Source organism: Medicago truncatula, chromosome 1 (assembly GCF_003473485.1).
Source record: "Medicago truncatula cultivar Jemalong A17 chromosome 1, MtrunA17r5.0-ANR, whole genome shotgun sequence".
Lineage (NCBI taxonomy): Eukaryota > Viridiplantae > Streptophyta > Magnoliopsida > Fabales > Fabaceae > Medicago > Medicago truncatula.
The window spans coordinates 8,394,760-8,415,028 of NC_053042.1; the positions used below are offsets into that span (position 1 = coordinate 8,394,760).

Consider the following 20,269-nt stretch of genomic DNA (forward strand, 5'->3'; position numbering starts at 1 on the left):
TGTAATGTTTCTTGTGTCTGTTTTTTTTTTTTGCGATTTGCCAAGTATTTTGACTGTGTATTGTTTCTGACACTTTGATGCGTTGTTTCTAGCACATGTTGTGCGGAAAACATCGTATCCTTGTTGATATATTATTCTTTGACTTTTTCAAAAAAAAAAATACTGTCATAGATAAATGGTCATAATACATTGTACTAAATATTTTTTTAATCGCTATAAAATTCTGATCTTTTAAGTTTAATCCTTTTTAATTTTAATTGGTGTTTTATTTAATTAAATATGACAAAACTTTTTCATAAATTTTAATTGGTACTTATTAAAAACTAATTACATTATAAATGATGAAAATAGAGAGGAAGGATAAGAGATTGATAAACTCCCCAAGTCTCGCCATCGTTGCACTCTTTTTACTCTACAATGTTTGTGTTTTATCATTGATTCTCTACTTTTTTTTTTCTTCAGTTTTTGATTGCTTCTAAAGGAAAGAGGTTCTAATAAGTTGGAGCTCGATCAGGAGATAAATAAGTTTAGTTAAAATTATTTCAAACCAGAAATCGAACTCAAATTTTTTCGAACGATTCTTATATAGACACAAGTTAAAAAAAAAAAATATTGATCTTCATTTCAATTCCGATTCACATAGGTCCAAACAACACTATTCACAACCTCCTTTTCTAAGGGTGGTGTGCTTGCAAGGCTGAGAGACCACTGATTCACACATTGAATCAGAACGTCTCTTGCCCCAATCAATCTGTAAGGCTTGATGGTTAAATACCACACCGTCTGTAATCGTCGACCAATGGCTACCTAGTTGTCATTACTGGAAATTTGTATCTTTAGTATATAAAAGGACTTTCTCGGTCTTCTAAGGTACGAATTATTTTAGCCTTAACCCTCAGCGTTGCTCAATATAATTACTTGAGTGTCGATGAGTGCATGCATGTACATCCCTCCAGCAAGCTCATCGCAACGAACGTCTTTCTCCTAATCAAATCATATCAATTATTAATCTTGGTTTGATTTTTTTGTTTAACTTGGTTGAATGAAAAAAAAAATAGTACAAGGGTCATAAGATTAACAAACAAAGTGGTGAGTGAGAGAATGATTCCATACATTATATTCTAAACTACGATAAGATGATGACAAACAAAAAATAGTGGTTTTTCATTCATTAGATGTTAAAATAGAAACATAAAATATTTTTTGTAATGGCAGAGGATTATTTTAACACTTGGAAACATGTGCTTCTTGTTATATGCTTTCAATTGTGGTCAAATTGTTTCCCTTACTTTGCACTTGTATGTTTCACACGTTGGCCATTTTTGTTTCCTATGGGGAAAAAACTGGAAACAGCTACATGATTTCTAGTCAAAAGAGAGATCAATGGTTGAATTTAGTGTGTAAACTTATAGAACATGAATATGGTATGGCATGTAAATCAGAACCAAAACAGTGTACTAAGTACTAACAGAACAATACCAACACTAACATGCATTAAAATGTAAATTATCTTACAATAAAAATTCTTGCAGCAATCTACTGCTAATGCTCCCTCCATTCAATCACCTTTTATTGTTTAGATGAGAAATGTTTTCCCACCTTTGTTTGTTTTTATAGCCAAAGGTGCGGAAAACAGTTCTCATCCAAAAAAAATAAAAGATCAAAATCCAAAGGTGTTTGTATTTTCCTCAGCTTTTGATTTTGTTGAACTGATGATTGTGTGTTGCCAACCCTTCCTCAGCTTTTTATAAAGTTCAACTATAAAAGATTGTACAGTAGATAGATGATCGTGGTTGGGTTGGGTGACCAAAGAGTTACATAAAAATGGAATGTGGGTTTGATAGAAGGGTTAAGTAGCTGTGCATCCGTTTTTGGGTAAGACTCTCATTTGTTTTATGAGTCAAAAACAAAATGTATTCACCTTTTTAAATATTCCAAGATTTAACCAAGTGATTGAGCTCACGTGTTAATGAGCTTCAACTATAATGACCGTACGAGAGAACTTGAGTTCGATTCCTGAACAAACAAAAAAACATTCCAAGCTTTTCATCCATTTCTCTTAAATTACTCTTGGTTAATATTCTAAACTAAAGACTTGCTATGAGTGTGTTTGGATGGAGTAGACAAACTCATCATCATAAAAGCAAAAATGATCGTAGATTTTACAAAAGCTATAAAATGTATCTTCTACTCCCTCCGTCTCAAATTATATGTCGCTTTAGGGAAAAAAATTGTCCTAAATTATATGTCACTTTACAATACCAATGCAACATTAATGTTATTTTTCCTATTATAACCTTAATTATTTATTACTCTCTATTCTTTCAATTCTTTCATTTATCTTTCTCATATTATTTATTAAGGACAATTTTGTAAAACAACTCATAATATCTCTTTTCCACACAATATTAATTGTATTTCTTAATATGTGTGAAATGCTCAAAACGTCATACAATTTGGGACGGAGGGAGTATAAAACAACAAACCAATCATATAAAAGCAAAAAATGCCAATAAATTTTATAAAATCACATCGGATCATTGTGCTTTTAGCAAAATCATCATTATATCAAATATGCACTAAACATTTCAATATTTAATATCTTTGTTCAAACAATTCAAAATTCGTCTCTGTGAACTTAGTGGTTTTTCATTCATTAGATGTTAAAATAGAAACATAAAATATTTTTTGTAATGGCAAAGGATTATTTACACTTGGAAAAGGAGTTTATGGGTGGAAGAGCCCAACGCAGGGACCTGCCAACCGAGCACCAAAACCAAGAAAATAAACTGAAACCCCAAAAGATAAAGTGCACCCCACCCACACACCCAAAATAACACCTAACAACTCCACCAAAAAAAGGCTCACTCATGTTGAATCCATATTTGACGCCTACATCTCCCTATTAGTTTCAACAGAGAAAAGGCTCCACCCCTCCACTCATATAGAGAACGTTTATACCCAGAGTATCTAGCGAAGAACCACTTCTAGGAGAGGAATTGAATCCTATCCACTAGAAGCCCGACTTCCACCGGTTTTCGCCGCAAAAATAAAATCATTGTGGGCATTCCAGAGGGTCCATAGAGTTGAATGTCAGATCAAATTAAGACAACGCCTAATCCTAGCACTCCCATCTAAAGACAGAAACAACTGAAAAATACCAAGCACGCTCTCCGGAAAAACCTACTCCCAACCCAGCCACCAACAAACACTATACCATATCCTAGAAGCAATTGAACAAAGAACAAAAATATTATCTATCGATTCTTTCCCTCCCTCACAGAGACCACATAACAAAGTAGTCGGGTCCTAGACAGGGATAACCCCGGAGGAAAAGAGATTTTTTTTTGGTTGAAAGACGATTGAGAAGTAACTTCGAAGCAAAAACCTGAAGCATGGACGGGGTCCAACTCTTCCAAGACAAAGATAATGCAATCACCACCTCCACGAGCCTCTCACCTTCCAACAAAAATGGCTTAGCCAACACTACATATGATGACCTAACCACCTACTAGTAATCTGGGTTGATGTTGTTAGGATGATAATAGAGTGTTATACTCATTAATCCTTTTCCAAATCTCTTCCTTCTTATTGGGCTCCTTCGTAAATCTCCTTTAACGATAATTTATGATTTAATATTACTTCCTCTGATCTCGTATGTAAGCAACAACAAAATAAAATTGATGCTCTCAAATATAAACACAAGACTATTACAATTGTTATATTTAATTTTATTATTCTAAGTTTATCCTTAAATTAAATGTAGATTCATTATTCAGACTCTAAGGGTGTGTTTGTTTCAAGTTTATCAAATTTATTCCTAGGAATAACATTCCTTGGAATATAAAGATGGGAATTTTATTCCAAAGAATTTAGGAAAAATATGTTTGGTTAGCTTTATAATATTCCTAGGAACCATAAAAATAGGGATTATAATAGGTAAACTATTTATGAATTTATTCTCATCTCCATGGGAACTTTATTCCCACCCTTTTCCTTGAAATTTTTTTTCTATTCCCAGGAACATTTTATACCCGGGAATAAAATTTAGTAAACTTGCAACAAACATAGGCATATACATTCCAATCATTTTATTCCCGGAAATCAACAATTATAACTTGAAACAAACACACCCTAAAGTCTCTAACAATAAAAGTCTCTAAAGTATAACATTTTTTCACTAAGTCTCTAAAGTATAATTAAAATTATCCAAAGTATATAAAATTTTCAACTTTCTTATGCTTTATTTAAATGGTATGGACTATATTTAAATAAATAAAAAATTGCAATTTTTTATTTTGGTACACATAAGTGGTTTGTACGCGTTAGCATGCACACGGTTGTAATTGTAATCGATCTTGGCTTATCATCAAAATAAGGAGCCCCTATCTTAAAACACAGCAACTAGCATGTTTTCTTCTTCTCCCTCTTTCTTCTCGACACAATTCCGAGTCAACTTCTCCCTCTTTATTTCTATCACTTTGGAAAATGTCCCTTTGATTGTACATTTGATTTACCCTTCGGAAGTTAGAGTGGTATTGTTATTGACCATATCGAGTGATATAAGTACCGTATAGAATGTGTAAGTCTAGAATAAATCCTACAATGCACTAAGACTCTAATACAAGTGTAACTTGGTTGTTTTATTCTGAGGATGTCATGGTTGATAACCTGCTTGTATAATTTTGGACAGTACCACGAAACATCTTAAAGATAGTGATCTAATCCGCTACTCATCCTAGTAAATTCTTCGGTGGTTGAAAAACCTTTTTGAACTATTTTTAAATATTATATTGTTCCAACAATAAATCTATTGTTTTTGGTTTTCAATTGTTTATAATACTAGTTATTAGGAGTAAATGGCTTAGGGTCGACCATCAACCCTTGCTATTAATAATCATGTTTGCTATGCTCTCATTAGTTTTCTTCAAAATTGGTGTGGGTTCATCCAATTGGGTTTGTTTCTTGCATTTGGTAGGAAAATTTCCATTTATCTAATCTTTCAATTCGAAGAAGTGAAAGGACGACATGAGAAATTCTAGGGTCCTAGAGGTTGAAGGTTTCGACTTGATTAGAGGCACAAAGAAAGTAAAGTTGATATTGTGGGAGGAGATCGTTCCTACAAAGATAAACTCTTGGAGATGGTGGGTGCACAAGATTTTGAAGTTGAGACCTCTTATATTGACTCTATTTTGAAGAAAAATGTCGAAGGTATGGAATCAATTGTTTAAGAGGATGCAATATGGTCTAATATCAAACTAACGGGGGATGAGTTCAAATTACGGTGTTATCCTTGGAAGCACGCTTTAATGGTGTATCAACTCGTAAAGAAAATGGTGGAAAGTCAGTTCATGGAAGCGAAGTCACATAACTCATAGGCTAAGGAGGGGGCATCATAGTAATGGACCTTCCAAAAGATCATTATATGGTGCATTTCAATATTGAGAAATAATATAATCATGCTCTTTTTTATGAATCGTGGTTAATTGTTGATCATTGTCTTATCGTTCAACGTTGGAGGCCTTTGTATGGAGCAACGATAATTCCAACTAGACAATTATTGTATGGACAAGGATTCCTAATCTTCCAATGAAGCTTTATAATAGGAATTTTCTTTGGCGTTTTAGGGAGGCATTATGTAGTATGTTGAAATAGGTCTTGTTCTTACTCTTAAATGTGTAGGATTGCGTGTTGTGTGTTTTAGTTGTGGGAAATATAGCCACAATGCTGACATTTTTTCAAACATTGAGATTTTTAACGTGATTAAAGAGACAGGTAGTGTCCCAGTTTCTATTCCTGTGGGGTTTGCTCGCCTAAGGAGATGGATTTTACCACAAGATATGAAAATTTGTCTATGGTTTGGGTTCCACAAGTGCAACGGCCAGTAAACCTAAAATCTACGGCGAAGATCGCTTTGGTTCATGAGAAAATTTTGCAAAACGAATCAAAAATATATTCCATCAAATTTTGGTCCTTGAATGCTCTTCAAAAGTCATAGTAGGCGGAAGCAATTGAGTAGTGCAACTCAACCAAAATTTTAGGAGCAATAATATCATGAAGATACAAAAGGAAAAGAGCACAAGGTAAGTCCAAGAAAATTAATTAATATTTATATTTCCATTATCGATGAAGATTCTGTTAGTGGTGGTTCACGTGTTAGAAAACAAAAATTCCATTAGAGGAGGTTCTCATCAAATCTTCGTGGGTTAAAAGGAAATGATGATTTTCAACCCTTTGAAGTGTCTTAACTCTCAAACTAGGGTCTCCAATAAATTAGGAGGGAAAATCCTCATCTTAAGCCTGATTTAAGACATGTAAAATCCATTAATTATCATAATCATTAAGGAATCAATTCATCCCCAGCTTAAGCCACATATTTTTATTTTTTTTTTGACAAAACAAGCCACATATATAACTTAGAATTAAGCCAAGAAGTAAATGATATATTTATGTGATAATCTATTTTATTTTATTTTTACTTTCTTTTTTGTTCTATTGGATTAGGTTTATGTTCCCTAGAATTTTTTTCCCATAAATGAATTTGTGCACTTAATAAAAAAAAATATTACTTACTAGTTTAATTTAATATATTTTTTTACCATTTCATATGTATCAAACATAATTGATCGTTGTTATTATGTAATATCTATTTTTTACTAATCATTTTATTTTAAAAAACTAATAAATCTAATTTTATAGTTTGCATAAAACCTATTATTTTACGCCATTCCTATATTTAATAATAATAATAAATCAATTTGTAATTTGATATTAAAAAATTGATCTAAATTAAACCGCATTATATTGAATTAGATCGAGTTAGACTTTTTAAATTAATCATCCAAAATTGATCCAAATATCATAAATTTATCTTTAGATTGAACGAGTTTTACTTCAAACCTATACAAACTGCACCGCTAAATATTAGAAATTTATGCAAAATTTGAACATGGTTCTTTTTTTTGGTACAAATTTGGACATAATTTATATCAATTAATACCTTCATTTGTATGATACAAAAATTACCTTCTTGGAAAATTGAAGTCAAAGTTTTTTCGAATAGGCAAGATTATCAATTCAGTATTCACGTTAATTAAAAATTGATTTTTAGTCCACTGCACTACACATTTTTTGTTGGTACAAACCACTGCACTATTTTATTTTGACAAATACATACATTGAATGAATTTGTAATATTAGGTCCCGTACAATGCATAACTGATAGTTAAAATTAAATTAAACCATAGAAAATTGAAATGTTTAATTTGTACAAAATTGCCTTACTTACTTTTTGACAAAATATTTTTTATTGATATGTAAAACTAAATTGAAATATAAAAATATAGCTTGCAGATTTGAAATCATTAATTGGGTTAATTAAAAAGTTGAATAGATATTTAAAAAAATATATAAAATATGCTTTTGAAGAAAATAATTAATTAAATTAAATTATATACCTATTGAGATTATTCTCGAAGACTAATATGAATATTATAATGTTTTTATATTTTTTATTTTGGTAACTAGTATTTTTTCCTTAAAAATTAAGGCGGATAAGAATTTAATCAGTATTACGTGTAATTATGACTAGATACATAGCTTAGTATCTATAAATACCTGAATGTTGTTGACACTATATTGTAAGAAAATCAGAAAGCTAATAGTAAGATGGAAAAGTTAATGTGGGTTAGATTGACAATTTTTATTGTTTTATTTGGCAGTAAAGTATCAAATATTGCAATTGCACAAACTACGAATGCAGCAGCATTTCCTGCAGTGTTTGCATTTGGGGACTCAATCTTTGACACAGGAAATAATAACAACCTTATGACTATGTCCAAGTGTAATTTTCCTCCCTATGGAAGGGATTACTACGGAGGAAAGGCTACAGGAAGATTCGGTAACGGCAGAGTTCTATCAGATTTGATAAGTAAGTCTTAACATTAATTAATAATTGATTTTGTAAATAAATTGATATTGTTATGACTGATTTATTTGAATTTAATTTGTATATATATAGCGTCGGCATTGGGAGTAAAAGACACATTGCCAGCATTCCTGAACCCATCTTTAACATCTCAAGACCTTGTTACCGGGGTATGCTTTGCATCAGGTGGATCAGGGTTTGACGATATGACAGCAAACGCACAGGTAATTAATTAAGTACAAATTAAATATATAAATATATGAATCAATTATAATTATGAATATGAATATTGTACATGTTACTGCAGGGAGCAGTTTTGACAATGGGACAACAACTGAACTATTTCCAACAATACATAACAAAGTTGAGAGGAATTGTTGGAAATGAAAGAGCAGCTGATATCATATCTAAAGCATTGTTTATAATATCATCAGGAAACAATGATGTTGCATTCGCTTATTCCTTTACTCCAAGGCACTTCTTGCCTTTCAATGTATATTCCAATATGTTAGTTTCTGCCGGCCAAAATTTCCTCAAGGTTTGTTTCTTTGTATCTCTCATCCAAAATTAATTCTTTCATATTAATTAACTTTGATTGTTAATCCTAATTATAGAGTCTATATCAATTGGGAGCACGACATGTGTGGGTTCTAAGTACACTTCCATTAGGGTGCTTACCTGCAGCTAGATCTACAATGGGAGGACCATTAAGGGTTTGTGTAGATTTTGAGAATGGGTTAGCAGCACAATACAATAACATGTTACAGCAGGGGCTTGCAACTGTTAAAGGCTCCCTTCCTGATTATGATATTAGATTTGTTGATGTCTATACTCCTATGCTTCGTCTCATACAAAATCCTTTTCAATCAGGTTTCATTTCATTTCATTATATACTACAATGTTGGTATTGTTAGAATTATATATATATATTTGCGCTGATATATACATTAATTTTTAGGGTTTGTAAACGTGTGGACCGGGTGCTGTGGAACTGGAACATTTGAAATGGGACCTTCATGCAACACGTTCACGTTACAATGTCCAAGTACTGCATCCTACTTTTTCTGGGATGTTGCTCATCCTACAGAGAGAGCTTATCAAGCCACTCTTGCTCAAGTACTTCAAACTCACAACTATGATCTAAATAGTTACAACATTTCCCAAACTCTTCATCCTTTCAATGTATCAACTCTTAGTTTTAATTATTAAATAATTTGTCAAATGGATTATTACTTGTTTATCCAAACAAATTCAATGAATTTGCGTCATAACAAAGAAGATCAAATTCAATGAAATGGACAATTGCTTTTTAATGTTATCTTATTCGATGAAATGTGTTACTACTTATCTTTTCTTTCCTTCCTTGTTATTTACCGGCCGGTCGCGAATTCTTGGCCCATAAAATAATAACTCGCTATTTATATTAAATCCACTTTTAATAAAATTGGCTTATAAGATATAATGAATTTGATTTTATTTTTTTTTAATAAGCAACACGATCTATTGAGTGCAAAAAGAAAACAAAAAGTATATATAATCCTTTGATATACTTAAAAAATGGATACCGTTACCGTATCATAAGACAATTGATGCAAATTTAATTTAGTTAAAAATAACTGAATATACAAAAATTATATGGATATTAAAATAATTGATGTCGGGTACTGTAACTTAAAAATATTTTTAAGGTATGAGAAGTATTCGGGACAAAGTCAATTAAAGACTAAAATCCATATATACCTAAATATCTAGATGGTATGATATAACTTAAAAGAGAAGAACCAATCCTTTATATCAATGTTATATAACAACTTTAAATGGGATTGTATGTATGCTTTCAACATGCTTATCCTAAATTCACTTTCTAGAACGCAACAAAGATAAGATCCCAATTCACTCAATTAACAAACAAGCAAGGCTATAGATGACGGCGACAGAAGCTATAGAGAAAAACGCGATCGTGGAGGGGTAGCAGTAGCACTTAGGTGATATAGAGTTGGTGACATTGGTCAATCACAATGTCACAATGTTTGTGAAAGAGAGAGAAACACAAACATTGTGGCATTGTGATTGGTCAATGTCACCCAACTCTATGTCACCCAAGTATTTTCCGTCGTGGAGAGAGATAGAAAGAAAAAACAAAGTTCCTCAGCTCAGGGACAAAATCAAAATTGTCAAATTGAAGACTTACTTCATATCCAAACCCACCGTGTTGTTTCTCGACACTCTTCTCTCTCTTCTTTTTCTTCTTCTCTTTCTCTATCCTACTGTTACTTATTTAAAAAAATAAAATGTTTAGAAACGGGATGATACAGTTAAGTTAGATGAATTAAAAAAGGGTTAATGTTAACCGGTGCTCTCGGGGCACGAAGACAAAAGAGGAAATTTTAAGCCAAAAAAAAAAGCATTTAATGTATTAATTATACAACTTTTAATGCAAATATTATTATATTTGACTTCTTAACCGGTGCTCCGTCGGTAGCATGACCCTTAAAAAAGGGAAACGCATCACTAATTCTTATTAAGTGTGTTACAAAAGTTTTAATGAATGTACAAATATTATTTCTCTTAATTCAAAAGATTTTTTTCGTAGTCCACCAATAAAAGACTTAATTAAGCTGACACTCTAGAATCCACCCATAAACAATACCAGTTCTACAAAAACACTTTAAACACAATTTAATTGTGTTTAGTTTTTTTAGTGGAGTTATGGTGTATAGTTTTTTGTTTTTGAATATTGTGTTTAGTTTTTTTTAGGAAGATTAATTGTGTTTAGTTTTTTTTAAGGATATATACCCTCCGGTCACTATTATAAGCAAAAATCTACATTTTAGATTCATTCATTTAATGATGCACATGATCTTTATTATAGACCACATACATCATTAAATAAATGAACCTAAAATGTAATCTTTTACTTATATTAATGATCGGAGGGTGTATTATGTTTAGTTGTATTTTAAAAATAATTATTTGTATGTATTTGGTATAAAGAAATGTTTAACAATATTGCATAAAAAATAAATATTTGAATTGCAATAATCCAACAAAAACACTACAGTTAACAAAAACATTGGAGTCAGACACATTGCTTTTAAGCAGCACCTCAAAGTGGCTCAATCGTAACTCCCGACCAACTATTTTCAGCAAAGTGAGCAATTTTAACGTTCTTAAAAACAATTTTTCGCCGATAAGCACCAATACCCAAGATTTACAATCTAGAAAATGTCAAACTACAACCTAGGATTTAGTCAACAGAAAACGAAAATTGAAAATTCAACAATCCTTTCTTAAAAAGAAAACAATTACTGCACAAAATAAAATGTAGAGTAGAACGTACACATAAAAAAACCATCAATCATATGCCATACAACACTCCATTCAACGAGAACAAAATTTCCAATACAACATCAAAAATTCAATTCATCCACCAAAAAAGTGTAGCACATTCCACCACAAACCATCTAAAAATAAGAGAAAAAATCCACAATAAATATAAACCTATACAAACCAATGATCACATTAGATCCGACTCAGTCAAAACTCAAGCTTATGTCTAAATTCCCATTGAACTTTTTTTTAATCTCTAACCGTTCGTAATAATTGAGAATTCTTATTTGTTTGCACTACTTAATTTAAAATTGTTGTCAAAATCGAGTGACCGTTACAGCCTCTACTCCCTTCCCCACCAAAGAAAAGAATAAAAAAGATGGACCATATCACTAAAATAAATTCTCAGCAGATGAAGCCAATAGCTCATGTAAGCTAGATAGTGCCAGTAGAGTTTTAATTGATGTTACCGGCAACATCACTACCATTTGAGAGTTGAGATTGTCGGGAAGACTCGCCTTCATCTTTAGTTGTTTTGTCCAGAGTAATAGTTTGAAAATCAGCAGTGAAGCTATTGTCCCTTGATTCAATGGGTGAAACCGAACCAGCGTCAGCCTGGACTTGAGCAGAGGTCAACCGGTCTATCCAATTACGCCTCCTCAACTTGTCACCCTGCAACAAAGTTAACATAGAGAAATAAGCAGATATATGATAGAGACAGTGAATTGTAGCGATATACGTACAGAAAATGTGCTAAGTGCATAACATGAAAGTGACACAAAATGTATTGAAAACTTACCTGGACATCCACAACATTTGAATTTCTCATCGAATCAAGTATCAATTGAATGTTGCTTGTCAAATTTTTAACCTTCAAAAAGATATTCCATAAAACAAAAACAAAGCTCAGTGTGCTGCTACTGCTAAGTATTTTAAAAAATGAACATGTCAGGCATAAAAACTTACTTCCACATTACAAAATCAAATCAGTATGAAATAGTCACTAATAACTTCATAACCTATACTCCTACGGTATCCTCTAACACCTCTTGTCAAATTTTTAACATTCAAAAAGATATTCCATAAAACAAAAGCAAAACTCAATGTGCTGCTACTGCTATGTATTTTGAAAAATGAACACATGTCAAACATAAAAACTTGATTTCCACATTACAAAATCAAATCAGGATGAAATGCTCACTAAGAACTTCATAACCTATACTCCTATAGTATATCCTCTAACACCTCTTGTAACACAATTAGAAGCAGTGCTTTAGAGATTCATATTGATTTCAGAGCATGATAACTCAGGTGTGAGGAAAGTTTTGTTAAAGAACGGCTTTTCAAAAGGACAAAATTCAATTTATTTTTCTATTCAAATTGCTGCACATCCATGCATACATAAGAACACTAACACATTTCATTTCAATCAAAAAGAAAATGTTGTCTTCACCCTCCAATTGTCATGCATTAATCCAGGATTGTCATCTATCCATCGAAAGTGTTGGACAATTTACATGTCTGTAATGACATTCAGTAACAAGTCTTTCTACTATGATCTCTCGCTCTGTTGTCAAAGCGGAAACGCGGTGCAGCACGGCCACCCCAAAAATTGACGCGCCGCGGTATGCGGGCGCTATTACATGACGCGGACACTAATGTATTTAATACTAAAATACTATAATGTTGAAAAAGAAATACTAAAACAACTTAAATATTACTCAATTCATGAAGTATTTCTATAATTTAAAAAATAACAGTCACAAGCCTTAAGCAAAACATAAAACATACTTGAATTAATTCATATAATTCATACTACATAAGTAAGTTTTTTTTTTGAAGGAACTACATAAGTAAGTTACAATTTGTATTTAGATTATATATATATATATATATATATATATATTTAAATACTCATTAACTAATACAAATTATATACAATTAGTTTATATTACTATTCAATTATTGGTCTATTATTACTAAATAATGTTAATTTTTATCTAATTATGTTACTATTTTGTTTTATGTAAAAAGAATCTACCATTGATTTTTTCTAGGATAAAAGGTATAAGAAAAAATGTTCACAGTATTTATGTCCTTATTTTCCTTTTCTTGGTTAACCAGTTTTTAGATTGAAAAAAATAAAAGGTAAAAAATAGGTTAGGAAATGAAAGTCACGTGTTTTAGTTTAAGGCCATTTTCTGTTTTAAGTCTATTGAGATTGGGCCAGCCCATATACTTTTATTCACCAATATCTTAACCCGATTCATTTATGAAAGGTTTTCAAGGTTAGGTCAGATGTAATATAGTGCCGCCGCAAGCTTAAACAACCAGATCTGCAGAATCAGTCTTCTTTCCCAGATTTCTCCTCCTTCTTTCATCATTTTTCTTTCATTTCTTCTCATTCTTCTTTCATTTCGACCTCAGATCCAGCTGTTCCGAGCTCAGATCCAGCTGTTCCGACTTTTGATATTACAATTTTGACCCTGAAAAGTGGTTTTAAGTGAAATTGGCCGCCTTGACCCGCTTTTGGTCCGCCCCGCTCCACCGGATAGCGGCCGCGAAACCCGCTTTCTCCAAACGTGCTGCGCGGTGGCGTTGTAATGTGGCAGTCCATTTTTGGCCGCTCCGCGCCGCGATAGCGCCAGCAGCGGCCGCGTTTGACAACATAGATCACTCGTTAAAAGGAGTGAAAAAATATAATCAAGTACATGGGAGAAGTAACAATAAACAGTATTAATTGGGGCGTAAGTGATAAAGAATTCATTCACAATATTCAAAGTTACGAAAGAGGAGGAGAAACAAAACATTAGCCAGGTGATTTCATTGAAGTTCCATTTTCATCACAAAGCTTATCATAAATTTATAAAAAAATCCTTCATGAAAATAGATGTTAAGGTTCTCCTTAATAAATGTTCTTATCTAATCTAATAACAGTTCCTTGAAGAAACCAGGCAAAATGTTTTATAAATAGTGTCAATTTGAAAAAATTTCAACTAAAATCAAATAGCGGCTGAAGTGGCCGCTATCCGCTCCGCTATGCCCGCTATAGCAGCTGAAGTAGCCACTATCTCATTCTGCACCGCCACGACGATTAGCGTAGCGGTTCGTCGCCGCTACGGTACGCTAAGTGTGGCCGCTATTGACTACTATGGTTTCTTCCCTCATCAATCCCCCCAACCACGCGGAGCACTTAACCGTATGTTAGGTTAGTGAACCGCCGATATTCAATACCAGGAAAACCCACTGATTTCCGTTAGTTAATAATATAGTCAGTAAACAATTTAAAATAGAATCCTATAACAATTTTGATGAACATATAGAAAGGAAGAAGTGGTCAAGCTATAAAATATCACATCTAAATTTCACTCGCTGAAGTCTATTGGTAACCATTAAGAAATTTTTTAATTATTTGATGGACGTTATCTTATTTATCTCCTGATTGTACCATTACACCCTAAAAAGTAGCTTTCCTATGTTTTTCTTTATGATACTGTAAACTAATATCTAAATCCTGAACTCTTTAAAGTTATTGTTGTGTGTGTCCTTTCTTTTTCTTGAAAAACAAATCAGAATGCTGGCAAAATTGATGGTGTGTGTGGTTATATTGCAAGAAAAATGCTAGGTCATTTAAAAGAAGGAAAACAAAACATAACTCCATGTGTATAAGGTACAGCAACAACAATCAAGCCTTATCCCACTAAGTGGGATCAGATACATTGATCAAACGTCATAATGTTCCATCAAATACTATATTTCTATCCAACTCATTAATCTCTAGATCTTTATTAATTGTTTCTCTTATAGTTTTTCTAGGTCTTCCTCTATCTCTAGTGATTTGTCCTTACTACCAAATCCACAGGTCTTCTCTCTACATGCCCAGTCCACCTAAGCCTAGTTTCCACCATCTTTTCTACTAAAGGTGTTACCCCAACACTCTAATGTATAAGGTAAAATCCATCTAATCAATAAAACTACATATAGATAGTAAGCTTCAGATTAGCTTTGTAAGTATGAATTCATCATTGCTAAAAATCAATATGAATAAAGATTTGTCAATAAATGACCAGTGCAAGTCTCTTTCAAAAAAAAAAAAAAAACTTTGACCAGTGCAAGTCAAAGATAAACTAAAAACAACCATTAAGTATAACATATTCAAAGGCTCTGCAGAAAATATTAGTGATTAATCAAAGTAAATTTAACTTACTCGAGGGAAGTTTGCTATCAAGGTAATTGGAACCCAACCCTCTTCATCCATATTGGACTTTAAAAACTCATCATTCGCTAAATTAATATCACTGTCAAAAATAAATCAGCAATGAATGGAGAATCCAATTGTCAAGCATTATTGATAAACAAAAAGAACAGAAACATATTAAAACTACCTAAAGTAATAATCAATCTGGTTGACTATCACATTGGACAAAGAAGATTCTGCAGCAGGAAAGAATGTTGCAGGAGAAGGCATGTGGGGAAAGACTGGCATACCCCTAAAGGGATCCAACGGTACTGTTGGAAAGTAATAAAAGTCTACAATGACAGAATGAGGATTAGTAATATTAAATTTCGTAAAAACACAATTGATGAATAAGAGACACATACTAACCAGGATAAGCAACAGGGGCTGGGAAGGGTCCAATGGTTTGAGGACCCAAAAATGCAGCAGTACTAGGTGGTGGGGGCCTCAATATTCCTCTGGGAGGCATCCTTGGTTGGGGTGCGTGAGCATCTCTAGTGTTCGCGTAATTTCCACGATCGTGTTCACGCCTGCTACTATAACTATTCTGATGATAGGAACCATCTCCTCGTGGATGGGACCCAAAATGACCCCTGCGAGAGGAACCCCCTACAAATGGTCTTGCATCCCAGTTATTGTTCCGGTGATGATCTCTTGGAGAAGAGTCAGGGATGCTTGGCAACATATTCGGGTAGCTAACTGCTGGAGGGAGCTGATATACAGGATAGGGAGGCAGTGGTGGAGGAGTAGGAGGGTTGGATAAGCTGCTCTGAGCAGGACAAGGCCCAATGTTACTGCCACTTATGCGCCTCATAGGTCTTGGTCTATTGGGCAAATTATTGTTTGCCATAGAACTAGATTTTGTGTTACTAGTACTACCTTGTCTCTGAGGGGAGTGTGAAATTATAGGCCCCTACAAAACAATAGAAAGGTCATGCAAGCATATAAGACTCACCATTTACCGCACTAAAGTTTATATAAAATCCTTCTTGGCAAAGACATACCCTGTTTGACAATAGCATAGCATAATGCTGGATATAAACCCATAAACAGAAATAGTGTTTTGTCATCATCAACTAGGGTTCAAGTAATATTGTTAAATAGCGGCACTATAGCCCTATAGCATAGCAGAATTTGAACAAACCACTATTTTTCCACAATAAGCTATTTAGTACAAAATACCGTCATAGAGCAGCTAGAGTGCATAGCGGAATATTAACAAACTGCTATTTTCTGTGATCCGCGATTAACAACACTGGGTTCAGCATAAGTGTTATGCATAACAAATCATACATAGACAGAATTATAAAATATTATCATATCTCTCAGATCCACGTTTATAATGTTCAATCATATCAATACACCTCTATATGCTGCCATATATAGGATTCTCAGTATACCGAATTCAACACAAACAACATTTACATCAACAAGAATTATATTCCTGGACTTAGCAACACAACAGAGAGGATTCCTCTTACAATCACTTTATAACTCAAATGAAAAAATAAAAAACAATAAAGTAAACAAAGATAATACAATAACAACAAGCTTTAACCTACAAAGTGGAGTCAGTTATATTAATCAAATTACTCTAACGAAACTACAATCAATTGAACTTTTTTTTTTAATTACTAGTTTCGAAGCGTATGTGTGTCATGTCGGTGTGTCTATCATTTCAATTCATAAACCATATTTTGATCCAATTCATTAATCTCTAGAAAGTAAACAGAGAACATACCTGAAAAAAAAAATCATTTTAAGAAAATTAGGGAAAGTAATAGAACAAAACCTGAGAAGTGGAAGGTGATCCATCAACAGCAGCAGGAGGAGCAATCTTCGAAGAAGAGGATTCGGGTGGCAATTTACCAGGAATTTTGGCGGATTCAGACAAAGCAGGCCATGATTCAGCACCCATGACAGGACCAATTTCAACAGCGACGCCGTTCAAAGGTTGTTTGTTCCATGCAGGTTTCTTAGAACCACCTGCATTGCCACCATCACCACCATCAGAAGCTATCGTATTCGAATTCTTCTCCATCGGAGCCGGAAGCGGAGAAGATACCACTACCGCCTTTGGAGAAGAAGATACCACTGCAGCCTTTGGAGAATCATCAGACGGTGGAGGTTGGTCGACCGTAGTGAGAGAGGAGGAGGAGGAAGACGATGATGACGGAAGTGATTGATGAATTCCGGTGGGTGATTGTGATTGTGATTCTGTATCCCAGCCGGAGCCGCCGCGTACGACTTGAGCCCACGGTGAAGGAAGGTTTTTCCGAATGAAATTAGGGTTGTTAGTTTCAGCAGAAGGCGGCGCCGGTGACGGAACACTCGTCGGAGAGTGATTATTTTGAGTGGTAACCATTGATTGATAATTAGGGTTTTGAACCAAAAACACCAAAAAAAAATGATGAAATTGATTAGTATAGGATCAAAAACACGAATGAATAAATAAAAAAATTGAGACAAAAAAGAATGATAAATTATGAGAATTTGGGTTATTCTCTCTAACTAGAACTAGAATTAATGTGAATATTCTAGTTAGAGATGAAACCCTTTCTCTAAACAAAAATTTTCCGACCTCTCTCTCTCCTCTCTCACACTCTCCCTCTCTCTCTCTCGCCGCTGTTGTTTCTTCTCGTCTTTTACCACTCTACCACATAAACCTACTTTGTTACTCTTTTCTCATTTATCTATTTATTTATTTCATTTTTTAATTGATTAGAAAATGCAAATAAATGTTTTCATTTCTTTTATTATTTTTTCTGGAAAAATGTTTTTTCGTTTATTATTAATTTAGGATTTATTTGAGTAAAACTAATTTAGGAATTTATTTCAGTATCAGTCTAGTTTTTTTTTGAGTAATGATACATAAATACCATTTATTCTCATACACCTTTGTACACTCCATGCATTAGGAAGAGAAAAAGAGGAGAGAAAAGAGAAAGTGTGCTTGTGCAGGGTCCACGTGACTACGTGTCAGATTTTTGTGTGGGTGTCAAATGGTGTATTGCCACCTAAAGGTGACTATGTATCATTACTCTTTTTTTTTTCCTTTAGAAAGAAGTATCGGTCAAAGTTTGAAAAGTTTTGGTCAAAAGAAATGAGATTAGGCTAACAAAATAATTTCATTTAAGTAAATTGTTTTTGAGCTAAAAAAAAATCCACATGTGAAGCTTTCTGTTTGGTCAAAAGAATTTAGTTTTTTTCTTTTTATGTGGGAAGAACTTTGAGGTTGTGTTATAGAAAAAACTTGTTTAGTTGCATTAGATTAATTTTGATACATATGAAAAATTTGGTTAAATAACTTTTCGGTCCTTTCAAAATTTTCAATTTTTGCTTTTTAATACTTTAAAAAAATTTCAATAAGTTTTAGTTCTCAAAATATTTTCATATTTAGTAAAAAAAAAAAATCAATTTTGAATTATTTTTTACAATCAGTTTTAGTGCATTAGAGAAATTTTTTTTAGAAAAATTTTAATTGCTTATAAAAAGGGATGAATAGAATATGAATTTCTAAGTTATTAGCATTTAAAAATTCATATTTATTTTGTATTCTCTTAAAAAAAAAATATGCGAGAGACTGATTTATTATAACCATTTTATAAAAATTTATTCAAAAATATGAATCGTATATATAAGTTGACTTAATATGAATCGATGAAAAATCTTGTCAAAAAAAAAAATGAATCGATGAAAAATCACACAAGTAAATACTTGATGCGTGGAGTAAGTAATAATCAAGCAACCAAACAAAGTATATGAAAGTTATAAACATAAGCAAAAGTAGAAAACAGCGATAGAAAGAAAGAGAGAACACACGAAATTTGTTTCCCTTGTTCGGTCCAAAACTGACCTAGTCTAGGGGAAAGAGCATCCCTCCGTTCCACTATAATAATGAGTAACTTTACAAAAGAGATATCAATGGGTTACAAGAATAAGTCTCCCGCCTAATTCTACTCAAAGTCTCAATCTCTTCCCGTGATCAAGAGACTCAATCATAATAGTGTTTCCTAAGGTGAATCAACCCTAACCTTGGTGTTTGTTGCCAAGAGCAATCTCTATACAAACCCTAGTTTTCTTGTTGACTTCTAAACCCTTGTTTCAACCCCCTCTATCTCAAGGTTTACATCTGATACAAGGTCTATTTTATAGTAAAAGTACCCCTCATAAAATTGGAACAAATCTGACCCATAAAAATACGTTTTATTTTTATGTTGTTACGACAATTTGGGCGTCGATTTTGACCATCCGGGCCTCGAAAAATGTCAAATAAAAAGTCTTCAAAAACATTCCAAATTCGGGCCCCGGACAACATCATTCGGGCCCCGATTTTGACTTTCCAGCAAATTTCAATTTCTCAGATTTTGAGTCACTTTCACAATAATCTCCACCTTGACTCTAAATTAGTGATGATGCCAATTTAACATCAACCACCATGCTGCTCTTTCCCTTGCTTCCCACTACACCAAGTAGCTCCACAAGTTTACACCAAACCTCTTCAACCATCGGAATGCCTTCCGCCCATTTGAAGATTCTTGCATCCACCGCCTCTCCAAGCTGACGTTTAGTGTTTAACGTCACTCTACCAGACATCACTCCCAAGGTGAGAAACATCACCTTCTTCATCCTCCAAACAACACACCACAAAAGCACCCGCGTCCTCATAACCCTCAGAAACAATTTGTGCGGAGTTACCAATTAATCTCCGGACAATCCTTGATGAAGTGATCCATCTTGTTACAATTAAAGCATTTAAACTTTGACTTGTTACC

At 33.2% G+C, this 20,269-nt stretch overlaps 2 protein-coding genes across 3 annotated transcripts; one reads left to right on the forward strand and one right to left on the reverse strand.

The window, feature by feature from the left end:
- Positions 1-7,648: 7,648 nt before the first annotated feature.
- Positions 7,649-9,260, forward strand: LOC11422775 (GDSL esterase/lipase At1g23500). The gene is made up of 5 exons (XM_003589497.2): positions 7,649-7,930; positions 8,021-8,151; positions 8,235-8,465; positions 8,542-8,797; positions 8,886-9,260. The coding sequence occupies exons 1-5, from the start codon at positions 7,669-7,671 to the stop codon at positions 9,134-9,136; spliced, it is 1,131 nt and encodes a 376-aa protein (XP_003589545.1). The 5' UTR covers positions 7,649-7,668; the 3' UTR covers positions 9,137-9,260.
- Positions 9,261-11,264: 2,004 nt separating this feature from the next.
- On the reverse strand, positions 11,265-18,084 carry LOC11409237 (la-related protein 1B). Of its 2 annotated transcripts, XM_003589498.4 has the most exons (6): positions 17,287-18,084; positions 15,864-16,407; positions 15,643-15,787; positions 15,465-15,555; positions 12,057-12,128; positions 11,265-11,929 (listed from the first exon to the last, which is right to left on the reverse strand). In XM_003589498.4, exons 1-6 carry the CDS (start codon positions 17,857-17,859, stop codon positions 11,714-11,716), a joined length of 1,641 nt encoding a protein of 546 aa, XP_003589546.2. In that variant the 5' UTR covers positions 17,860-18,084; the 3' UTR covers positions 11,265-11,713. The 2 variants fall into 2 exon arrangements, with proteins under 2 accessions (XP_003589546.2, XP_024631211.1); XM_024775443.2 differs by lacking the exons at positions 11,265-11,929; positions 12,057-12,128 and adding an exon at positions 12,196-12,322.
- Positions 18,085-20,269: the final 2,185 nt, after the last annotated feature.